At 38.2% G+C, this 23,553-nt stretch overlaps 1 protein-coding gene across 9 annotated transcripts in view; it reads left to right on the plus strand.

The window, feature by feature from the left end:
• Positions 1–23,553, plus strand: part of SCAPER (S-phase cyclin A associated protein in the ER) — a 445,755-nt gene that overhangs the window by 285,944 nt on the left and 136,258 nt on the right. For all 9 annotated transcript variants that reach the window (XM_057723485.1, XM_057723488.1, XM_057723489.1 and 6 more), the window contains one exon: positions 14,155–14,270. In XM_057723485.1, the coding sequence (XP_057579468.1) occupies positions 14,155–14,270 (116 nt within the window). The remainder of the gene's footprint in view (positions 1–14,154; positions 14,271–23,553) is intronic.

The raw sequence follows: 23,553 nt of genomic DNA on the forward strand, positions 1-23,553 counted from the left end.
TGACTGTTGCATACTCTTTCAGCATGTAACATTACCTTGAAAATCATTAGATTTTTTTTATGCCTAGTTTACTCAACTGAATTCTAAGCTTTTTCATGGAGAAGAGTCTGATCCTGTGCCAGACCAGTTTGTATCCATTTTGCCTTATTCATAGAAGATGATTGGTAAATCAGCTCTTCTTTCTTCCACATCCAATCAGCAGCCAAGACTGTTGCTTTTACTTGTAAATATAGTTTTTATCCAGCCATCCTACCTCTCTATTTGAATTGTCACTGATGGTGTTGGATCCCTAATCCTTTCTCCTATTTGAGTTCTTTGTTTTTTGTCTTAACCCTCTCCAGCCTATCCTCCATATAGCTTCCAGAACGTGCTTTCAAAAGCGAACATCTGGGTGTGTCACTCTGCCTTAAAACCTTCTGCAAGCTCTCTGTTGCTTTAGAATAAGATTTAGACTCTCTATCCTTGACTACAAGGTCCTCTGCAAAATTTGTTCTCTTCCTACCCCCCTGGCATTATCTCTCAACATTTCCCGTCACTTCACACTCTTAACCGTTTTCAGTGGCTTACTGTCCTTTGATTGGGCCTTGTACCCTTTTGTCTCCATACACCTCATCCCTTAGAACACCTAGCTCTCTCCCATTCAATGCATTTGCCTCCCTCCACCCCTACCCACACATACACACATCCACCCTCACCCCATAATCAAATACTTTTACCTGAACGGCTTCTTTTGAGGCTTAGCTCTGGTATCTCCTCCTCTAGGAAGTATTCCCTGTCATTCTTCTGATCTTCACCCAAGCAGGTTAGGTACCTACTATGTAAGTCCAAGGTATACCCTGTGTCTCCATTATACACAGAACTTATCACACTATGTTGCATTAATCTGTTTTTGAATCTTTCTTTCTCAGTAGAATGTGAGGTCTTTGAAGGCAGGTCCTGATCCTCTGTGTTTCTGTATTTCTGCTGTTTAACAAACACCATGCACATAGCTGGCAGGCAATAAATGTTTGTTCAAATAAATTGAATGGCTTTTTGGCTTGTCTTTAGTCCATTCCTTGCCTTCAGGCAAGCAAATGCCTAGACATTCAAGATAGATGCTTGTCTGGGCCGAATAGCTTACTTTACAGAAGTGGCCAGCTTGGCCTATTTGGTGATACCAGGAAAGAGTTCTGGAAATTACCTCACAAAGTCAGTCTATTCAGAGGAAAAAATTGGTGTTATCTTAAAGAGTTGCAACAGTGACTCTGTTCTATTGTTTTTGCTTTCATTTGCATATCCCAAGTTTATTATACTTATATTAAGGACCAAAGGAAGCTGGAAAATATCTTTATCTTAAAAAGCCCATACATGATTTACATCATTTCCTTTTTTTATCCAATTTTTAAATTTTTATTTATTTATTTATTTATTTATTTATTTATTTATTTATTTATTTATTTATTCTGGCTATACTAGGTCTTCGTTGCAGCGCACAGGCTCTTTATTGAGGCACGTGGGCTTCTCTAGTTGTGGCACACAGGCTCTAGAGCGCGTGGGCTCAGCAGTTGTGGCACACGGGCTTAGTTGCAGTATGTTTGATCCCCAACCAGGGATCGAACCCAGGCCCCCTGCTTTGGGAGTGTGGAGTCTTAACCACTGGACCACCAGGGAAGTTCCCTACATCATTAATTTCTTGAATACAAAATACAAAGTACAGACATTAATTATCTTTAAATTTGATTTTTTTCCTATCCTTCGATTTGGTCTTCTGAAGCACTAACTACAGTTCCTTATGTATTCTGGGTACTAGATAGATTGTTTGCTGAATTGATATAACAAGCTTGTTTGTCTGTAAATCCAAGATAATAAGTTGTAAAATAGGCCATAAAAATCTAATAAGATTATAGAGCACATAACATTTGCCAAACTACCCAAAATGGCCACCTTAAAATATTCTGTGGTGCATCTTTGCCTGATCTAATGTGTTTAATTTATATAAGGGAATTAGATCATTTTCAAGTTTCTTCTTAATCCAAAATTTTTAGTTTCTATAATTATTTTCTGCCTCTTAACATTTACTGTTAGCTACTTGAATAATGGCTCTTTCTCAAAGCTTCAGTAGCCTTATTCTCAAAAACAATATAGAGCCATCCCTAATCTAGAAATGTATAGTTTATTATGTCTATAATGCTGTCTTCCTGTCTAGGGAAACTTCCCAGCACTAATTCTATATCATTGCACTCACCTTATAGACATTTTAGTTCAGTGAAACAACTTTGTTTTTCAGGGCACAGTATGCAGAGAGGCAAAATAGTGTGATGCTTAAAGCTCAGATTCTAGAATCAGATATACCTGGATTTGAGTCCTAGCCCTTACTAGTTACATAATCTTAAAGAAGTTACTTATCTTCTCTGAACTTTAGTTTCTCCATGTAAATGAGAATGGTAATTATATCAACCTCATGCTGTTGTATTATATGAGACACTGCTTGCAAGGCAGCACTTAGGAGAGTGCCTGGTGCATGTGTGCACAAGCTTAACAAATGTTAGTGAATTTTTTATGTGTCAAGCACATGGGAAATAGCAGCAATTAAAACAAATATAGGACCTGCCCTTATAGGCAGTTAAACAGTTAATTACAATAAAGAGTGATGGGTTCTTGAGGAAATGACTGAGGAAATACAGAGTTGTTCATGGAAGTAGTAGGAAGACTAAATATAACCTAGAGGTCAGAGAAGGCTCTTTTGAGGAAGTAATATTGAACCTGAGACTGATGGGGTGAGAAGGTAGACTCAGCTAAAATAAAGGTATTTATTAGATAAATCATATGTTAGAGAAATTTTGAGATGTCAGAAAGATTCCAGGATATGTCCTCTCAAGAACATTAAGGGTCTACTCTAATGGGTATTAGCAGTGAATGAACTGGAAGTAAAATGTGAACTCTAGAAAAAGCAAGAACCCTCAGCAGGTAGGAACTAATAAACTTGTTTGATGACATTATACGAGGTACTTAGCTATAGAGGCAGGGACAATATAAAGAAGATGATGATGATTACTAATGTCTATGCAGATCAATTTATTTCTCTTAATAACCTATTGAGGCAGGAATTATGTGCCCTCATTTGTAAGAACACTGAGGCATCAAGAGGATAAATAACTTTCCTGATGTTATGCCTAGTAAGTGAAAGAGTTGGGATTCAAACCATGGCAGAATTAATCCATAGACCATGTTAGCAGTTTCAAAACAGTAAATGAGACATAGTTGGTGTCTGATTCACATACCATAAAATTCACCCTTTTGAAGAATACAGTTCAGTGGGTTTTAAGTATATTCACAAGGTTGTGAAATCGTTACCACTGTCTAATTCCATAACATCATCACCCCCAAAAAGAAACCCCATACTCATTAGTAGTCATACACCATTTTCCCCTCCCCCAGCCCCTGGCAACCACTAGTCCACTTCTATCTTTACAGATTTGCCTATGGAATTAATTTTTTTGTGTTGACCTTATATTGTGAGACCTCGTTAAACTCACTGTTTACTTTTAGAGCTTTTTTGTGAATTCCTCTGGATTTTCTACCTATATGTTCAAGTTGTCTGAGAAACTGAATATATGACTATACAATAGTCAGCCCATATGTGACAATAGAACAATGACCTGCAACCTCTGCAGCAACCAGTCTAGAAAGCCAAACCACACCTCTGAAGCAGTCAACCCAGAGTGGTCAGAAGTTGATCAGTGACTGCCAGCTTCACTTTTTTTTGATCCTGCTTCTAACTCAAGACCAACCAGAAAAAGATGATTGTGCTCCTCAAACTATCACATAAGATGCTCACTTCTAGTTAACCTACCTCTGGCTTCCCCTTGCCAATAAGCCTCCAAACAGTGCATACTTGAAGCCTTCTCTTTTTTTCATTATAAAGCTTTCCCATCCCTCTGCATGACTTTGAGTCTCTGCCAAATGCAAGTGTTGGTGGCTATCTGCTATAGCAAACTCTGAATAAATAACCTCTGTTCTTTAAAAAAAAAAAAAAAAACGGGAGGGAGGGAAGGAAGGAAGAAAGGAAAGAAGGGAGGGGGGCGGGAGGAAGAAACCATTTGTGCCATAAGGAGCAAAATCTAAAACATCATTTCTGCCTATCTTTCTCAAATCCCTACATCTCCCTGTCCCTGCTGAAAAGGACTCCTAGTGTTGTATGCCTTTTAATATTTACACATGAATGTCCTCAGAAGTATGGACTCTTTTTAGGACCTTTACATTTCTTTTCCATATGATAACTTTATTTCCCCATAATAGGAAGATATGGACTTGCATTCTGACTTAAAGCTAAAACCTCCTTCAGACTTCAGACTAAAGGCTGAGTAAACATCAGCTGATCACCAAATATCTCTTCAAATGAACTTCAGTATTCCTTGTAAAGAGAAAGATTCATATATGCCTTTTTATAAAGAAATAAGATTCTGTAATGGTCTGGTGTTCTCCAGACTTACTGAGTCCTCTGAGTTTTGTTTGCCTTGAATATCAAAAAGACTTTTAAACATTTTAGTTCACCTTTAGTAAAGCACTTATCTTACTCTCACTAGCTAAAAGCCGTAGCACAGAGTATCTCTAATGTTACAATTCAGTGGGGCAGCATTAACTTTTCTGTAAGCATTTGATCATATCTGATTCAGCAAAATCAAGAAGAAAGACCAGATATTCTGAAAAAGCCTTTCACACTGCTCTCTATATAAGAAGGTCTTGTTTGCAATATCTTAATGGGGAACAGAAGCTCTGTATTGTTAAGCAGTTTTCATCCATAACCAAAGTATAAATTAACACAATCACCTTGAAGTCCTAAATCTGAAAGGCTGCTCTTTTTTGCCTTCTTCCTTGCCATATTTTGTATCAGATAGTCTCTTAAGTAACAGACTTAGTGCTGATTTTGTCTCCTCTGTTTTCCCTGTATACTTTAGATGTTAGAGAACAGGAGGGGCTAAACCGGAGTGCAAACTCCAGATAATCCATCTGAGAAAACATTGCCTATCACCAGCTATTTCCCCCATTTCATTTCCTCTAGACTAAATTAAGCAGCCCCGGTGCTTCCTAGCAGGATCATTTATAAAATCAACTGTAGCTGATTTTCCTAGTTCCCTATCAACAAGGTCTTTAACCTAGCTGCTTCTTGGAAGAAAATCTTGCAATAAATATCCTGTCATGGGCACAGGTGGGGAAGGCATACTCTGAAGACTTTGAAGCAGTATCATGCTAAAGTTGGAAGGCTTTACTGGATTTCACCAACATCCATGAAGGAAAGGGTTTTGAAAGCCTGCCATAGGCCAAAAAATTATTGAAGGCCAGTTGGGACTGGAGCTGCAAGGGGACCCATCCTGAGTCACCTGGAGTCCCTTCTAACCCTGGTCCCACATTCCTTCCCTCCTCACCCAAGGCCTGCTTCCCTCCTGCTGTGTGCACATTTCTTCCCATTTCCTGACAGTCTCAAGAAGTGCACCACCAGCTAAAAGAACTACTCATATTTCAGTCCCTTAGAATCTAGTTAGCTCTCATTTCCTTTTTTATTTACTTGTGATAGTCAGACTTGGCATTGCTTTACATTCTCTGAGTCTGGATTACTTCAAGTTTTTTAAAATTTTTAAGTTGCTGGAGCTTTTATAAGAGCTCAGGACCCCCACCCCCCCCCCACCCCTAATGCATTTAGCTCAATAGCATTGAGCTAAGTACAATGTGGTACTCTAGATTTGATCATGGAACAGGAAAAGGTCATCAGTAGAAAAACTAGGGGAAGTCCAAATAAGGCTGTAGCTTAATTAATAGTATAGTTTTAATTTAATCTCCTAGTTTTGGTAAATGTACCATGGTTGTGTATGATGAGGGAAGGCTCAATTAAAGCATATAGGAATTCTCTACTGTACTTGTAACTCTTCAGTCAGTCTAAAATTATTTCAGAATAAAATACTCTTGAAGTTTTAAAATAATATCAAGTCAAAGATTTTACAAAAATTGAGATATTTAGTGATGTGTGCCAAAAGTCAAGCACATTGCTATAACCACACACTAGATTTTCCTACAACTTCCTCGGTGTAGACCCATTATACCCTTGAAAGTCAGATAAACCTGGGCTTAATCCCTGGCTCCATCACTTGCTAGCTGTAAAAATTTAAGCAAGTAACTGACTCCTCTAAGACTATTTTTCTTTAATGGGATGATGATGAGGTACGAATTTTGAGGGCTTAGATGACAGCCTAGGGCCTGCCACATGGTAAACCCTTGAATTGTCACTTTCAGCCCTCCAGGATGGCACTTTGAGAAAATTGCTCTCCCCCCCAGACATAAAAGGGTCTGGGTCATTACTTTCCTTGAGAATAGGGGGGGAAAAATAGTGAATGCCAAGATGACTAAGGCATAAGCAAAGATGACTGGCAAAGGCCTTGCAGTTGGCCTGCACATTCCTGGCCTCTCCTCTCTGGGCTTGTCCCCTTCAGGCAGGCCTAACACCAGAGCCTTCCTTGCCTTATCAACCACAGTTTGTAGCTTACCTGTATCCTTACCTTGACTTTCCCAGGCACATGAGTGTTTCTAAGCCTTTTCTTTCTCATTGCGGATTGATGGGTCTTCTGTCCTTTTAAGAGAATTTCTGATGTTAGAGCCCAGAAACTAGACTGTACTTTTATATTCAGCAACTATGTATTGAATACCTACTTTTTGTTAGATTTATATAAACATAAACCCAGCTGTCAAAGAGCTCACAGTCTACTTTGTGATTAAATAATCAGTTATGATCTAATTTACAATTAAATAGTAGAAAAATCAGTCAAGAAATGCAAGTGTTACAGTGGAGTAAGAACAGAGTGCTGTAGGAACACTCCTTTCCGTTTCATTGCCATCTCAGTGGACAAGAGCCTCTGAGCTCTATGGTCCTGCTCCTTGGGAGCTGCTGGACCTAAGGGACTTTGTCCTTGGTGCATGATGTCCACATCATTCCCTTGCCCCAGACAGACTCTCCTTGGTCTCATGGTCCTGAGTCTCTTTTGCCTCCCAACTTTAAAGCACCCAGGACATTTAAGATGCAGGAACAAAGAAAACAGGGAACTGCTGTGGTAAGACTTCTCAAGTTCTGCAGTAAAGCAGCAGGTAGCCTGGAAGTTGGGAAAATAAGGAGTTGCACAGAGAACTTCATATGAAAGTCCTTGACTTTGAGTCTTTTGTCTTTTAGTTTGATAGCATGATAACTCAGAGAACTGTTCCATTTTATCCGGAAGAACTGGTCCTCTATATGCATACAGCTCTTTGCACATACCCTCATTATAGCACTTATCTCACAGTGTTGCATTTGTCTCTGGTAAGTCTGCCTCTCACTGTGTCTGTGAGTGCTGGGCCTGGCCCAGTGCCTGCCACTTGGCAGCTTTGTGGAGCTTGAGGGTGAGGAAAGATCAAAATGACTTTATTGTGAGTTTTGTTGGATTGCAGTAATGAACTCTATACACTAATCTTTGGTCACCTATCTCATAATAGCTTAAAGAGAAGGAACAAGAGCACTCAGGTCTGTGTCCTGCTTTCATCCTTCAGTTCTTGCACCACCCCCTCTCACTCACCCTGCCCTCATCTCACTTAGTCCAAGCAGGTCAGACATGGCACAGTTCAGCTCCCTCAGGGAGAGCCTTCCAAAGGGTCCACGTTCTGATTAGCATCACAAAGGCATTGTTCCTCTCATCTTGAGAAAGCTTTTCCAGCCTCTCTCAGCCCCACTTACCTTATTACCTAACCCTTCAAACTGTGGATTATGATTTTACTCTTTTGGCAACACAGTCTCACAAATTTACAATTTCCTGGTGCTATTCTTGACGCCAGAAACTGATTCTTTCAAGTGTGAGTGTCTACCGCTGAAAAGCTGAGCCAAACCTTTATATAAGTAGATTACATTAGAAGGCTTAGAAGAGAAAAATCATGAAACAGAAGAAGGAATATCAGTTCATTATGCTTGCTTCTTTTAAGCTGACCATAACAGGTAAAGATAGTAGTTGAGTAGAGATGATGTCCTTTAAGCATTAGGAAAATTTTTCATATGGGAAAAACAACCATGAAAAAAATCACTCCAGAATCTGCTCATCTCTGTAAATTGGGCTACTAAGTTCTAAATTTATGGACTTGCCAAAACCTACTTGTATTATCTCTAAACAGGTCTTAAGGTGCCACCAGATGCTCTAAGCAAATCTAGCCTAGCCTATCCTGCTAATGAACATGCAAACAGTTTTCCCCATCTGCCACCTCTGTCTAAAAGGCTAGGAAGGCCTTCCTCTCTGATCACAAAGAACGTAATTGCTGTCTATAGAGAAGTCAAGTACAAAGGCCACCAGCCTTTGCAGGCCACCAGAGATTAACAGCTGCCTCTCCTTTAATTGAGAGAGGTAATAACAGTTACTCTAGTTAATAATTGAATGGATTCCTAGGCCATGTAATTCAGATTGAAGCTGTCAGTCTTTTTGCTGGCCTTTAGCTAAGCTAGGTTATTATAATGGAGACTCTAATCCTATTAGTCAGTTGTCAGTCTCACAGTGGGAGAGAGCAAAGGAAGGCAGAGCTATTAAGGTGTTATGTCAGGTACACAAGTAAAGCCACATATTTCCTCTTTAGAGGTATTTTTTTCTTGCTCAAATTAGAATGATAAAACTCTCTATGCAAGTTCTAATTTCATAATTTCTGTCTGAATACAGAGTATCTGGAAAAGGGGTAACAGAAAAAAGGAAAAATATCTAGTTAACCTTTCTAGATGAGGTATTTTCAGTCCGTTAACAAACTTTGCTTGGTGTCTGCAGCATGTGCGTCCTGTGCTTGACCCCAGTTGAGGGTGCAGAGGTAGGAGAGCTTAAGCTTCACAGTGTAGTACATGAACACAAAACTCTTTGGGATAATGTCAAAAGTGATAAGGGCCATAAGAGAAATACAGGCAAATGCAAAGACCTTTGACTTTAGTTGAGGGGAGCAGGAAAGACTTTATGAGTGATTTGATCTGGATCTTAAAGAACTGAGAGAGAGCATTTGAACATTACAAGTTGAGAAGAGCGCAGGTTGGATGCAGAGAATAGTTATGGTTAAGCATTTTTAGCATACTTGCTTTTTTCTAGACACCGAGAGGGATAGGGACAAATATATGACCATGTATTTGAGGAACATCCAGCCTCATTGTGGCATTCAGGAATATAAAGAGAGCAGTGTATAGGAAGTACCACGTGATTGGCACAAGAAGCTAGTGTAGGGGGGGATAGAGAGGAAGAAGAAATGAGTCTCTCTATGTCCTTTAAGTCTACCTGGATTATTGTGTGAAAGTGATCTTCGTTTTTCATTTGCATAAAGAGTGTTTAGTGCCACATGCTTAAAGAAGGTGTTTTTTCCCCTTTGTTTTAACATTTGGGCAACCCATCATTGAGCCAGTTTGATTTTCCCTTTCTGTCCCCCTGAGGTGAAAAAGGCATAGGCTATCAAAGGATTGTCTCATCTGCCTTTATGTACAGAGAGGGGGAAGGGCTGTTCATGTGCACTGTTAGGAAATGGGGTCCAGTGTGAGGTGTTCCTCCTTGTTATGCTCACAGGCCCCCCTATATTGTGGTAAACTGTCATAATTCACAGGACCTTTTTGTTGTTTGAAGGAAATCTTTTCATTTGTTCATCCCTTTCTTCAGTCACTCGTCCATCAAGTATTTACCATTTCTGTTCTGTGCCAGCACTGGGGTTGCAGAGATGAGTCCAGCTGCCACTCTTGAGAAGCTTGCAAACAGAGCAATGGGGCCGTGCAGTAGGGCAGAGATGGTGGCATGAATAGGAGTTGATGTGAGGCATGAAGAAGAAGTTAGGAGGATACTGAACAGTGTTTCCATTTGGCCATGCTCTGTGGAAGAGAATCCAAAAATGGCTTGTTGGATCTGTAATCCCGAAGTGCACATAACCAGAACCATCCTTGACTCTGGGGAGAAATTTGTGAGTTTTTTTTATTTCACAGTTGGTTTTGATTTTTTGCTTTAGTTCCTTGAAAAGCTGCAAATGATAAATTAGAACTTCAATTTTCAATAATACTTTAGTAAAAATTTGGCTTTGCATGGCCTTTATCTTACTGAATCGGCTTAATTTTTCCTGCTTAATGTCTGTTAGAGCCCATGTCTTAAGTTTTTCAAAAGGTCACATCCATGTTGTTGGCACTGCATGAAAGGCTTCGAGTTTGTTTTGTTTTGTTTTTAAGGCATAGATGTGTACATTAAGATGGTCTGCTTTCACTCAGTCCTTTTCCACTACACTTTTGCAATCTTGACCCAGTTCTCTTTTGTTGTGGAAAGGTCTACAAGAACAGCAGTGGTGCTGCTTTGTTTCTCTGTGGACACATTGCATCAATTGCTGCATCTCCTTGGCTTAAAGTATGACATACTTTGTATTTGAGTTGAGAAATATCAAAATATAAAGGTTTTACATTGAAATGGAGTACAAATGGAGAATTTAGTTCCTTGATGGTTATTAAGGAGGCTCAAGGTGAACATGTCTTTCAGTCTTGAAAAATTGAATTTCATTCTTTGATCATGAAGTTCAATCCCAATTGAAAACTATTCCACTAGGCACATGCAGTAACAGGAACTGTATCCTAGGATCATACCAGAGCAATTGACCTTCTGTGGTTTCACAGTTAAAATCATGTAAAATACCTTTGTGAGCCTTCTTTTTGAAAACTGTCATTCAGCAATCATTGATGAGCACTTACTGAGTACATTCCCTTCTGCTAAGTGTTGGGGATGTGGTGATGAAGCAGACATGGTCCCTGACTGCAAGAAGCTCTAGTTTAGTGGGATTACAAAGATGAAAAGCTAGAGGATCATCCCTTTCAGGAAGAACAGTATATGTTAAAGCACAGAGGCATGAAAGAGCATGGGCCACGTGGGAAATTTGGTTGAGAGAGAGGCAGGAGCATGGCAGGGAAGGAGGCTGTTAGAGAGGGATCAGATTAGAAGGAGTTGTGCTAAAGAATTTGGGCCTCATTCTGTAGACAGTGTGGAGGAAGTCATTCAAGTGTTTTACCCAGAGTGGCATCATCACATTTACTCTTGAGAATGTTATCTTCATTGCATATAAAGACATCCAGAGCAGGACTACTCAAAAGAGATTCCACAGGCCAGTGCCAGACTACTGTCACTAGAATAGGGTGAGATAAGTACACAAATCAAGAGTAATTTTATATCTTTCATCTAATATTTTAAAATGTGGGCTCAAACTTAGTATACCTGTTTTTCCTCATGTGTTTAGTAATTCATTTATATTATATTTCACAAAAGTATTGGTCACAATGGAGTAAAAATCTTAAAAACAAAGAAACAAACAAAAACACCTGACTTTTATCTTAGCATGTTTGGGAAGCACTGCTCTAGAGAATGGGCCGCTGTGAGTTGAGACTAGTTAGGAGTTTTGCTGCATTGCCTCAAGCAAGAGACCACGAGAGCCTGAACTGACATGGTAAGAATAGGCATGGCTAGAAAAGGCAAGAGTTAAGGGCTATAACGGGAGAGAAGTAATAGGAACTTGGAGCCTGAATCAGTGTGAAAGCTGAGGAAGGGGGAACAGTCTAGAAGGGCAAATCTTCTAAGAGTCTGCTGAAAGTTGGACCCTTGCTCTGTGCATTATTATGAGCTTTCCCATCCCTGTTTTACAGAGACGTTTCACTTTTTTTTAATGTGGTTATTTTTTAATATTATTAAATATTTTATCTATAATTCCTATTTGAGTGTAGAAGAAAGGAGGTGTAGATATGTGTTTACTTCCCTGTCTTGACTCAGGGCTCCTCTGTCATTTTCCCTAAGCTTCAGAGGCTTCCATGATACCCAAGGCCTGGCTGGTAAAACTGCTGGTAAGATAACCAGTCACTACCAAATTAAATATTCATATGTACTATATGATCTCATGTATATGAAATTCTACAGTAGACAGTAACCTATGGTACCATAAATCAAATCAGTGGTTGCTTCAGGGAGGAGGGGTTGACTGTGAAAGGGGGATGAGGGAACTTTCTAGGGTAATGGAAATGTTCAGGTCTTGGTAAGCACTCATCAAAGTTAATTGAATGTATCCTTAAGATACATCTGAGCCCTTCACTCTGTTGTAAAGTATGTCTCAAATTAAAAAAAAATAGCCAATAAACAAAAGGTGTTCAACCCCATTAATATCAGGGAAAGGCAAATAAAAACCTCAATGAATTGCGAGTATACACCCATTAGAATGACCAAAGTTTAAAAAAAACTCATAAAGCCAGGTTTTGGTGTGACTGTAGAATAACTGAAATCATCACTGTGCTGTAATGTATGCAAAATTGTTCTGAATATTTTATAAAGCTCTGTGGCTATAACTAACAACACTGAACCTATGCACACTCTGTGACCCAGCAGTCCCACTTTAAACTTATACTCAACACAACTGCATGTCATATGTGCCCAAATACATGTACAAAAATGTTGAAAGCAGCATTGTCCAGAGTTTCAAAGTGGAAACAACCCAAGTGTCAATCAGTGGTGAAACATTTAAGTAAGTTGAGGTGTACAATTAGACAAAGGAATACTATATAGTAAGGAAAATGAATTAAATACTGCTAAAGGCAGCAATATAGATGAATTTAGGAAAATCGAGCAAGAAAAATTATAGTCTCTGACTGTATTTTATTGTGCACAGAGGGTGAGTAAATGAGTGGTCAAGATATTATACTACGAAACTCCAGGCATGTACTGGAGCCAATAATTGATGATCCACAAGCAGGCAGAGCATTGTGCTTTGAACGTCAGCAGAAGCAAGCAAACGTGCTTGACAGAGCCTGTGAATAACTCATATCTCTCCTCCCAACTACCTCCTCCCCAAAAGCCCCTCAGTATTTCAAAGACATTTCAAGGCTTTATGAACTGTGGAACACTATTAAAATAAACGTAAGGTGGAGTTGTAATAGTGGGGTTGAATATTAGTTCACTAGGGCTGCCATAACAAAGTGCCACAGACTGGGTGGCCTAAATAGCAGAAATTTCTTTTCTCAGAGTTCTGGAGGCTGAAGTCTAAGGTCAAAGTGTTAGTAAGTTTGGTTTTTCCTGAGGCCGCTCTCCTTGGTTTGTAAATGGCCACCTTGTTGCTGTGTCCTCACACAGCCTTTTTACCTGTGCATGTGCATCCCTGGTGTCTCTTCTCTTACAAGGACTCCAGTCATGTTGGATTAAGGCCCCACCCCAACAACCTCATTTTAACTTAATCACCTCTTTAAATTTCTTACCCTCAAATAGAGTTCCATTCTGAGGTACTAGGGGTTGCAACTTCAACGTAAGAATTCAGTGGGTGGTGGGGACACGTCAGCCCCCGTAGCAGGTTGCTGTTCTGTATTTTACGTATTTAATGCAGTGATTCTGTGTTTGCTTAAGAATTCTTGCCCTCCCCATGCCAGAGGAATGTGAAGAACTTATATATCCTTCCCACAAGAATTGTATACACTTCAGAAATTGTATAGAAAAAATCGTAGGTCGAGTTCTAAAGTGGTTACTTAATATTCTCCCTAAAATAGCTGAAGTGGCTTAAAAAAAAAAAAAGGTATAGTTAACTGGATAGATATTAGATTATTTTATATTACTGAAGAAGAAAGTTCTAGCAAAGGAAATCTTTGTGGAAGTCAATTTGTCTTGTTAGGTGGTATTTAACATTACAAAATGATCCAGTTTTTAAAGTGTTACTAAAAACTTCTGTACGAAATGATTTTTTTCCTATGCTTGGAGTGCTTCATACCTTTCCCTCTTCTTTTGCCTGTCTCGAAACCTCAACTTTCTCAGAAAAGCCTATGCTGACCCTTTCCCCAGAATACAGTTGGTTCCCCCACTGTTCTCATAGAGAGCCTTTCCTTTTTCCTCAGAGTACTTATTATAATTGAAATTGTTTTATTTATATTTATTTGATTAATGTTGATCTCAATCACTAAATTTTAGGCTTCATGGGGGACAGAAACTATGATTTTTTGTTCACCGCTTTTGACCTGTAGTTTCTAGCACTGAGTAAGCAGTCAATAAATGTTTGTAGAACAGTTGAACCAACAGAATATTTCATACTACAACTAAATATTTCATTTGGTTATAAATTTATGCCTGGGAAATTGGGCTAATTTCTCTTTGTATTTCCGTTTAGAATGTGGCAGATCAGATTGCATTTCAAGTTGCTGGTGGATTAACAGCCCTTGAACACGTTCTTCAAGTAGTGGTCCCAGTCACAAATGTGAACACAGTTTCACGAATTCCTCCTAAGTAAGTATAGTTTTTTAATCTGTCTTTCACGTTTCATTTGTGAGTCATTTCTACCCTATGGTTTCCATATGGGGGACCACAAGAAAATTGTATGTGTATTCAGGCTTGAATAGCAGAAGCTTACACTCCCCATTAGGGAGAAAAACAGAGGTGCTCAACTTCACTTACAAAACTCAAATTGAGCCTGAAAAGCCTTATGAAGGAAATTTCTTTGGTCTGTGACCTTTTCTAATTCTAAATCAAGAAGAACTGATGAACTCGTGAGAAGTTCTAATTGCTTACAAAATTTGAACAGAAATGAATAGTAATAACAGAAAGCTAAGTTTTTGTGTTGAGTACAAAAGAAGAGGTGAGTAAGTACTTTAACAAAGGCCTGAGCTGTGAAATTTGAAGTCCCTAACATACAGGAAGAGCAGTCTGAGGCCAAGACTGCCATAGTCTAGAGTCCCAGCCAAATACTTGGGAACTAAATTGCAGTTTGGTCATTTAACTGCTCTGTCCTAAGGATCATGTGCAGGTTTTAGACCCAAGATCTACTTTCTTATTCTTTTAAGTCACCCTTTGGTCCCCGGCCATCTAGGATGTAGTAGCTGACAGGATTAGTTCAGAAGTACTGTATTTCTGAGTTGTAACATGCACAATTTTTGGATATTTTGTGAAGACTCTTATTTACAGAGTTTAAACGAGGTTTTGATAAAAGTTCAGTTATATCACTGAAAAACTTAAGTATTTATATTAGCTCGACAAAAGTGATTGCTTCATTTGTCCACCGGATACAACAGGAAAAAAAATTCCAAGAGTATGTTACCTTTTTTCCTGAGAGACATTTGGTAAAATAGAAGTAGCACCAGCTTTGGAGTCAAACAAACCTGGATTCAAGTTTTACCTCTGCTGCTTACTAGTTGGGAGAATTGGGACAAGTGCCTTAATCTTGTTGCATGTGTTTCCTCATTTGTTCAAACAGGGGTAATCATATTCACCTCACAGCGTGGGCATCAGTTGAAGTAATAATGTATGTAAGAGCTCTTTGTAAACCTTGAAATGTTATATAAATGTTAGGTGACAGTGTTTAAAGTAGTAATCTTGCCTGGTTTAAGACAGTGTTATCTATCTGACGTGAGATATTTCTAAGTACAGACTTTGATATTGAGTTGGTTTGTGTTCTTTTGTCCTACTGACAAAGTAGAGATTAATTGAAAGAAGGTACAAATATCCTTTAAAGTCAGGATATCTTTCTGGAGCAGAAAACTGTACATGGGGCAGTTATAGCACACATATAGGTAGTCTAACCCAGAAGAGTTGCTATGCCTTATCCAAGTGGACTTTATTGATAGTGTGTTGCTTGGCATGTTGTCATCACTCAGTGTATATTAATTGGCAGCGAGAGAGAGAGGAAGGAAAGAATGAAGCACAATAAAATATTTGAGGTAAGAAAGGAAATGGCATTTGATTCTTTGGGACAGTGCTTTTCATAACTATTAATAATATTGTTCATCTTAGTATATGTGCTGCCGAAGCGAGCACTAATATTGTTCATCTTAAATGCACCTGTGGTTTTTGTTTTGTTTCTTTTTGGGTTTTTTGTTGTTGTTGTTGTCATTTTGTTTGTTTTCTGGTAGGCTTCAACATGCATGACACTGAGCTCCCTTAATGGTAACCTAGATTAAATGCCTGTTTCCCAGAAGCTACCTTTGTCATGCAACAAAGGGCATGTTCTGGTGCTTATTTGTACCTCTCATTTAGAGAACAGAAGAGGTTTCCACAGTTCCTAAAAAGACCTAAGCAAGAATTAGCACACCTGCTTTGGAGAGGAGCCATGGAATCCTGAGAGTCCAGATCAGTGCTTCTCTGATGGCCACCAGCTGGCCACAATGCCAGGATTGAGATTTTGTTTCTTCATCTCATCTTAGGCCAATAGCTTTGGGTTTTCAGCCTGGTACTGCTTACTGAGTGAGGCCATCACTCAGGGCTCTGGGCATCTAACATTGACTCTAAGATTCTCCTGTCCTTAGCACAGCTCAAGATTATGACTCTACTTTCTAAACTAGCCTCAATTCTCAGGACTAATGGATTAAGGTTATGCTGCTTACTTGGAGACAGGCAAGAAATATGCCACAACTACGTTAGATTTAAATGTAGACTCAAAGCACATTGGTGGGCATGAGTCAGTGACTTAATTCGGAAAGTATTCTTTTTCATATTCTTGCTAACAACTCTCTGGCCTTGGGACTTCTTTTCTCTCAACTTGCCCAGATCCTCCCTTTCCATCCCTGTTGAGCTCCCAGCCCTCGACATCATGAACCTTCTGCCACCTTAGCACATTTTGTTTTCTGCCTCCTGTGGCATTTCATGACTCTAACCTAGAGAGACATTTTTCTTTTAACTATCCTGCATTAGTTCGTTTTTCTCAGCAATAAGCAGGAAAAGATTTGAGAAGTTTCAGCCACTGTCTAGTAACATTTATCATGTGGATCATCTAGACAGTTAACATGTGGATCACCAATGACTGCAAGCCTAATGTGTCACTGCCTCTGCAGCCCAGAGCTCTGTGAGTGGAGAAACCAACTCTCTGATCCTCTTTCCTCACCACTTTGCCCATCTCCCTTTTTACTCCACATGGTACCTCAGCAGTTGTGCTATAATTATTGCTAGGTAACTCCCTCTGAGTGAATATTTTGCTTTCAGCAGATTTTTTTTTAATGAGAAACGGAGAATTATACCCAATTCTGAAAATGTAAATTTTTGAAACCTTTCTGAATCTTTCACTTTTTTTAGAAACAGAGAAAGCCCATAAACCTGGTTGAATCCTTCTCAAATTATCATTGATTAGGTCCCATTTGTTTATTTTTGTTTTTATTTCCATTACTCTAGGAGATGGATCCAAAAAGATATTGCTGCGATTTATGTCAAAGAGTGTTCTGCCTATGTTTTCCTCTAGGAGTTTTATACATTTAGGTCTTTATTCTATTTTGAGTTTATTTTTGTGTATGGTGTTAGAGAATGTTCTAATTTCATTCTTTTACATGTAGCTGTCCAGTTTTCCCAGCACCACTTATTGAAGAGACTGTCTTTTCTCCATTGGATATTCTTGCCTCCTTTGTCATGGATTAATTGATATGTATATGGGTTTATTACTGGGCTTTCTGTCCTGTTCCATTGATCTATATGTCTGTTTCTGTGCCAGTGCCATTCTGTTTTGATTACTATAACTTTGTAGTAGAGTCTGAAGTCTAGGAACCTGATTCCTCCAGCTCTGTTTTTCTTTCTCAAGATTGCTTTGGCTATTGAGAGTCTTTCATGTTTCCATACAAACTGTAAATTTTTTTGTTCTAGTTCTGTGAAAAATGCCATTGGTAATTTGATAGGGATTGCATTGAATCTGTAGATTGCATTGAGTAATATAGTCATTTTAACAATATTGTCTTCCAATCCAAGAACACGGTATATCTTTCCATCTGTTTGTGTCATCTTCAATTTCTTTCATCAGCGTCTTATAGTTTTCAAAGTACAGGTCTTTTGCCTCCTTTGGTAGGTATATTCCTAGATATTTTATTCTTTTTGATGAGATGGTAAATGGAATTGTTTTCTTATTTCTTCTTTCTGATCTTTCATTGTTAGTGTATAGAAATGCAACAGATTTCTGTGTATTAATTTTGTATCCTGCAACTTTACCAAATTCATTGATGAGCTCTAGTAGTTTTCTGGTAGTGTCTTTAGGATTTTCTATGTATAGTATCATGTCATCTGCAGACACTGACAGTTTAACTTCTGCTGTTCAAATGTAGATTCCTTTTATTTCTTTTTCCTCTCTGATTGCTGTGGCTAGAACTTCAAAAACTATGTTGAACGGTGAGAGTGGGCATCCATGTCTTGTTCCTGATCTTGGAGGAAATGCTTTCAGCTTTTCACCTTTGAGTATCATGTTAGCTATGGGTTTGTAATGTACAATGGAATATTACTCAGCCATAAAAAAGGATGAAATAATGCCATTTGCAACAACATGGATGGACCTAAAGATTAGCCTACTAAGTGAAGTAAGCCAGATAAAGATAGTTATGATATGATACCACTTATATGTGGAATCAAAGAAGAAAGATACGAATGAACTTATTTGCACAGAAGTAAGCCCACAGACATAGAAAACATAGAAAACAAACTTACGGTTCCCAAAAGGGAAAGGGGTAGGGGAAGGATAAATTAGGAGGTTGGGATTAACATATATACACTACTATATATAAAATAGATAACCAACAGGGGCCTATGGTGTAGCACAGGGAATTATACTCAATATTTCCTAATAACCTATAAGGGAAAAGAATCTGAAAAAGAAGATATAGATAGATAGATAGATAGATAGATAGATAGATAGATAGATAGATTTATAGATATATAGATAAAACTGAATCACCGTGCTATATACCTGAAACTAACACAATATTGTAAATCAACCATACTTCAATTTATATATATATAAACTATATATATATAGTTACTGAAAGAACTTGGTCATAATGTGGTATTCTAAAATCAACCTTTTTAACAAATGTACCCCAATAAAATTGTTTTCAGTGCCAAGAAAGATGACCCTGAAACAAGGCAATTTTCATTTCATGTTGTATCTACTTCTGGAATGACTCATGTTATTCTGCCTCCTAATTTTACTTGGAGAAAACAAGTACAAAACAATGAATGACATATTCTAACCTTTTCATTGGTTAGGCTAATAGCAGTTGTTTAACATAGCTTTTTTTTTTTTTAATTGAAGCATAGTTTATTTACAGTGTTGTGTTAATTTCTGCTTTATGGCAAAGTGATTCAGTTACACATTTTTTATATTATTTTACATTATGGTTTATCACAGGATATTGAATATAGTTCCCTATGCTATTAGGACCTTGTTGTTTATACATTCTGTATACACTAGCTTGCCTCTTAACATAGCTTTTAATATTTGAAAATAAATGGTAGTTTGTCATTTTCTTTGGGCATAAAGAATGCCGCATATTATGTAAATAAGAAGATGGATCTGCTGTGACTAGAAGCTGTGGCCTAAACTTTGTGTTGTGTTTTTATAGCATATTTACATAGTGGCAATGATAACAAATGAGAGTTGACACTTACTGGCATTCCACATCTCCAAGCCCTTTTCAAGCCGCAGTAAATGTTCATATTTCATAAAGAAACCAACAAACCTTTCGGGCCACCAGAAATGATCAATGGACTGTCTTTCCCAGGTTGCCTTTTACTTACTTGGTATTCCTAGTTTTTGACAGATACTCATGGACAACAAAGGTGCCAAATAGTTAAGCTATTCTAGTTAACTATTCTACTGTCTAAGCTGCTCTAGGTTGTTCTGTTGCAGAACTAACCATCCTGTCTTTCTTCTCCATCAGCCTTGCTTCTCTTCCTCCATTGGCCCTCTGGACACAGTTTTTCTTATATGGGAGTACTCTTATCAGCATGAAGCAGTGCAGACAGCGTGGTATAATGAAGAACAGACAGGCTCTGGAGTCAGATCTGAGCTTAAATCTCTGCTTTTCACTTAGTAGCTGTGGGGTCATGGGCCAAATTACTTGTTATAACAGAGCCTCAATTAAATGGTAACACTACCATGTAGGGTAGGGCTTGTTGGCTGCTAAAAGTATGTGTATTTATTAAATGCTCTGCACAAAGAAAGCATTTATTTAATATCCACGGGGGGGTTTTTTGTAGTTGTTATTGTTTTGACTCCACATTACCCTGCTTAATTACTGAGCTTTAAATCCCTAAGTCTGTGTCACTTTGGATTCTAAGAATCTATGATCTATTAATTTTACTTGGTCATTTGTTTTTTTCACCCTAAGTCCAAACTTCATCCTGGTTAATTTTGGCCCCGCCTGTGAAGATCGTTTTTTGATCCTGATTTGGCCTCTAATTTAGTTTCTTTTTCTTTAATTTTGTGCCACTCCTGAAGTTGATCTGTAGAGGATATATATCTTCATCTAAATCATTGAAGAAATATCAAACAGGTTAGAGAATAGTCCAATTTAGCACTTTATTAATGTTGCCAAGTACTCCATTTGTTGTATTATCTTCTCCTCAAAGACATTATAATTCCTTGGGATCAGAGACTATAGTAAATACATTATTTGTAAATCATATGAAATCTTAATAAATATTATTTGAATACATGAATGAATTATTTTTCTGAGATGTGGAAGTAAAGCCGTAAAAGAGCATACTACATCAAATACTTGACTCTGTGAACTTAAAATATGATCATATCTCAATCTTAGCCGAATAAGGCCCTACTGATTTTGACCACTCTGTTAGATAGACTTAAGGCAATATTTTTTTAGTCCATCTTTAAATTTTTGTGAATTTGTGTATCTTATATCTGTAACTGCTTTACTCAAAAGGTCACAGGGAACGCTAGAGCTTACTCTTGGTTGCCCTTATCACAGTGTTTACACGATTGCCCCCATTTTAATCTGTGATGAAAGATAAATTCTTCCTGCTGCTGTGGCCTTTATAAAGTATACCTATCTATTCATGTCAAATTAACTAAGTTGCTTTTTTGCTTCTTTAGAGTATATACATTTATCTTTCCAATAAATCAGTCTCAGGTAAAACAATAGTCAATGAATATAGTAAAAATAAGTAAATTTAGGATGATGTGAGGAAGCTTTGCTTACTAGGAAGATCACAAATTTATTCTCCGAAGTAAAATAAAATAAACTTGAGCAGTTTATCCACTTGGCAATATTGCATTTACTCGATCCTTTGAAGTTGGTCAGGAGACAGAACTTAACATTTATTGAGAGCATCCTCAGTGCCAATCACTGTGTTAGGTGCTTTGCGTGGTGTCCCTTGTTTACTCCTCACAGTCACCAGCAGCCATGTATGTGGCCACTACCAGAATGAGGGTTGGAAGCAATAATGTTAGGGGCGTGACAGCAACCTGAGAGAGAGCCAGGATACTCTTTTTTCAAAGAGTGTTTATTCTTGCCAGATGGCAGAATGTTCAGAATTACTTTCCCGTTGTTATTCAGGTTTCATCCCTAAAGCTTCTGTTCCTTTTTCTTGGTCTTAGGATGCTCACAGGGTAGCAACTGATGCAATTCATTTTATAGTGGAAAAGGGATATCCCGTTGTATACCAGAAGCAGGTAAATGATGTAGTAAATGATGTATCTGATCCTAATACCAAGGGAAACTGTTTTCTGAGGATTCCTTTCTTGGGATCAGTTGTATGTACATATGGACGTGGGAACGGGATTGCCGTCTCTAGGAACCATTTGAAATAGACCTTGTCCTTAGGGAACTTACAGTCATGGAGAATGAGATGGGTTAAACTCTAAATAGCATTAGTCCTAGCCTGCTGTGTTACCTTTGTGGAATAGCCAGCCTGGTGGTATACATAAGCTCTTCATAAAAGGAATGTTTTGCTGCATATCTGATGTTTGCAAACTCAGTTTCCTCATGTACCTGGCCTATAGCTTGCCTCTGTTCCAGTCTCTTGACTCATCTGTTCTCTTTGGAGCTCCTCTACTGTTAAATCTTTGCCTTTCTCTTCAGTTTGCAACACAGTGCAGACTCTGTTAATCCCGTCTTCACCAGGAGCTTCCTTCCCTATTACCCTTTATCTCTCTTTGTGGCTTGTCATATTCACTTCCTAGTCATCACAACTCCATTCCTATTTGTCATGTCCTCCCTTTTTCTGGGTGTTATGAATACTACATATTCTAGGCATTGCACCTATGCCTCTTCTAAGCAGCTATATTTTATGCCATGGGATGTTTCCCTCGATGGCCATAGCTTGTTAAACCAAGAGTGAACATTTGACTCAAAAGCAACCAATCTATAGACCAGCCAGCAATATCAGACTTAAAACTCATTCCCCAAAATTAAACTGGGCCAGTCAAGTTTCTCTCTCAGGAATTTGCAGTTGGAAAATTGTAAAACCCTGACCCATTTTGTCTGTGTGTGTGTGTGTGTTTGAATTTGAAAAATCATGTAGACTAACTTCTGGGATGGTCGTTACAGGGCTATGTTCACTCCAAGTTTAGCACGACTGATGAAGGCCAGTTGGGGGAAAAAGAGGAGACCAGAACTGCTTCATGAGAGAAAAGGGGGCTGGAAATGAGAGTAGGCCCAGTCCACAGAGCTGGCATTGTTCCTGCCCTCCTCAAGTCTGGTAGTTCATTTTCTCCTGTGTTCACGTGAAAGTTCCCAGTAGCCTTACAGTAAATGCCTCTTTTTACTTGAAATATTTTCAGTAAATTTCTGTCTATTCCAACCTAGAGCCTCATACTTTTAAGTACAGATATTAAAGAGTTTTTAAAACTCTAGATTGGGTTGAAAATATTGGATTATGCTATAGAGCCTTCCTTGCGACCTCATAGTTGTTTTTCTAAATTCTTTCATATCAAGAAAGAGTGAATGAATGCCCACAGTTTAAACTAGAAATAAAGAGAGAAAGCACGTTCTACAAGTTCTCTAGGGCATAGTTCTTTATGAACGTTAAATTTTTCTACAAGCTGGGACTGGCTGAACTTTCCTTTTTTCTCCTAACCCTAGTTTGGAGAATCTGTATAGAAAATTGTATACGTTAAACATTCTGTCCCTGGATGCTAAGATAAACACCCTTAAAGTAACGTACTCTAGAGTGTAGAGTTTATTTTTAGGATCAAAGATTGGAAAATGTATTATATATTATTCTTTAATAACAGTACATAAGTTCTACAAGAACAAGTAACAGTACTACTTATGTTCTCTATAGTCCACAAGTGTTAACTTTCTTGGTGGCCCTTGGGTCCCAGGTTACCTTATTAGTAACTTTATAATTAGGACTTAGTTTGAATCTCAGTAACGTTGTCCAGTTTTTACAAAAACTAAAAAGTATATTTTCTTAGACTCTGTTTTCTCAGACTTGATCATAATGGACTATAGTCCAGCTTTTTAATCAAAAATAAGTTTGTTCATGATGAACTTAATCATTTCACTAGTTATATTCTGAAATTAGAACCAGGTACCTATTTTGAAGTTGAGGTTAAGAATGTTTAGAAGGTGAGACGACTGCAAAAGCAGTTACCTCCCCAACCCCCCGCTCAAATCCTGACAGCATGATGCAGCTCAGAATGTTAATCCTACACTACAAGATAAAGCTTTATTATATTTTTTAAGAACTGAATAATGTGACTTTAAGATTTAACAGTACAGTTTCAACTGCTAGGACAAAGATATAGCATTTGTAAAAGACAGATGGTATTTTTTTGTTAAGTCATTTTTATAGTACTTAAAAG

Source organism: Hippopotamus amphibius, chromosome 2 (assembly GCF_030028045.1).
Source record: "Hippopotamus amphibius kiboko isolate mHipAmp2 chromosome 2, mHipAmp2.hap2, whole genome shotgun sequence".
Classification (NCBI taxonomy): Eukaryota; Metazoa; Chordata; class Mammalia; order Artiodactyla; family Hippopotamidae; genus Hippopotamus; species Hippopotamus amphibius.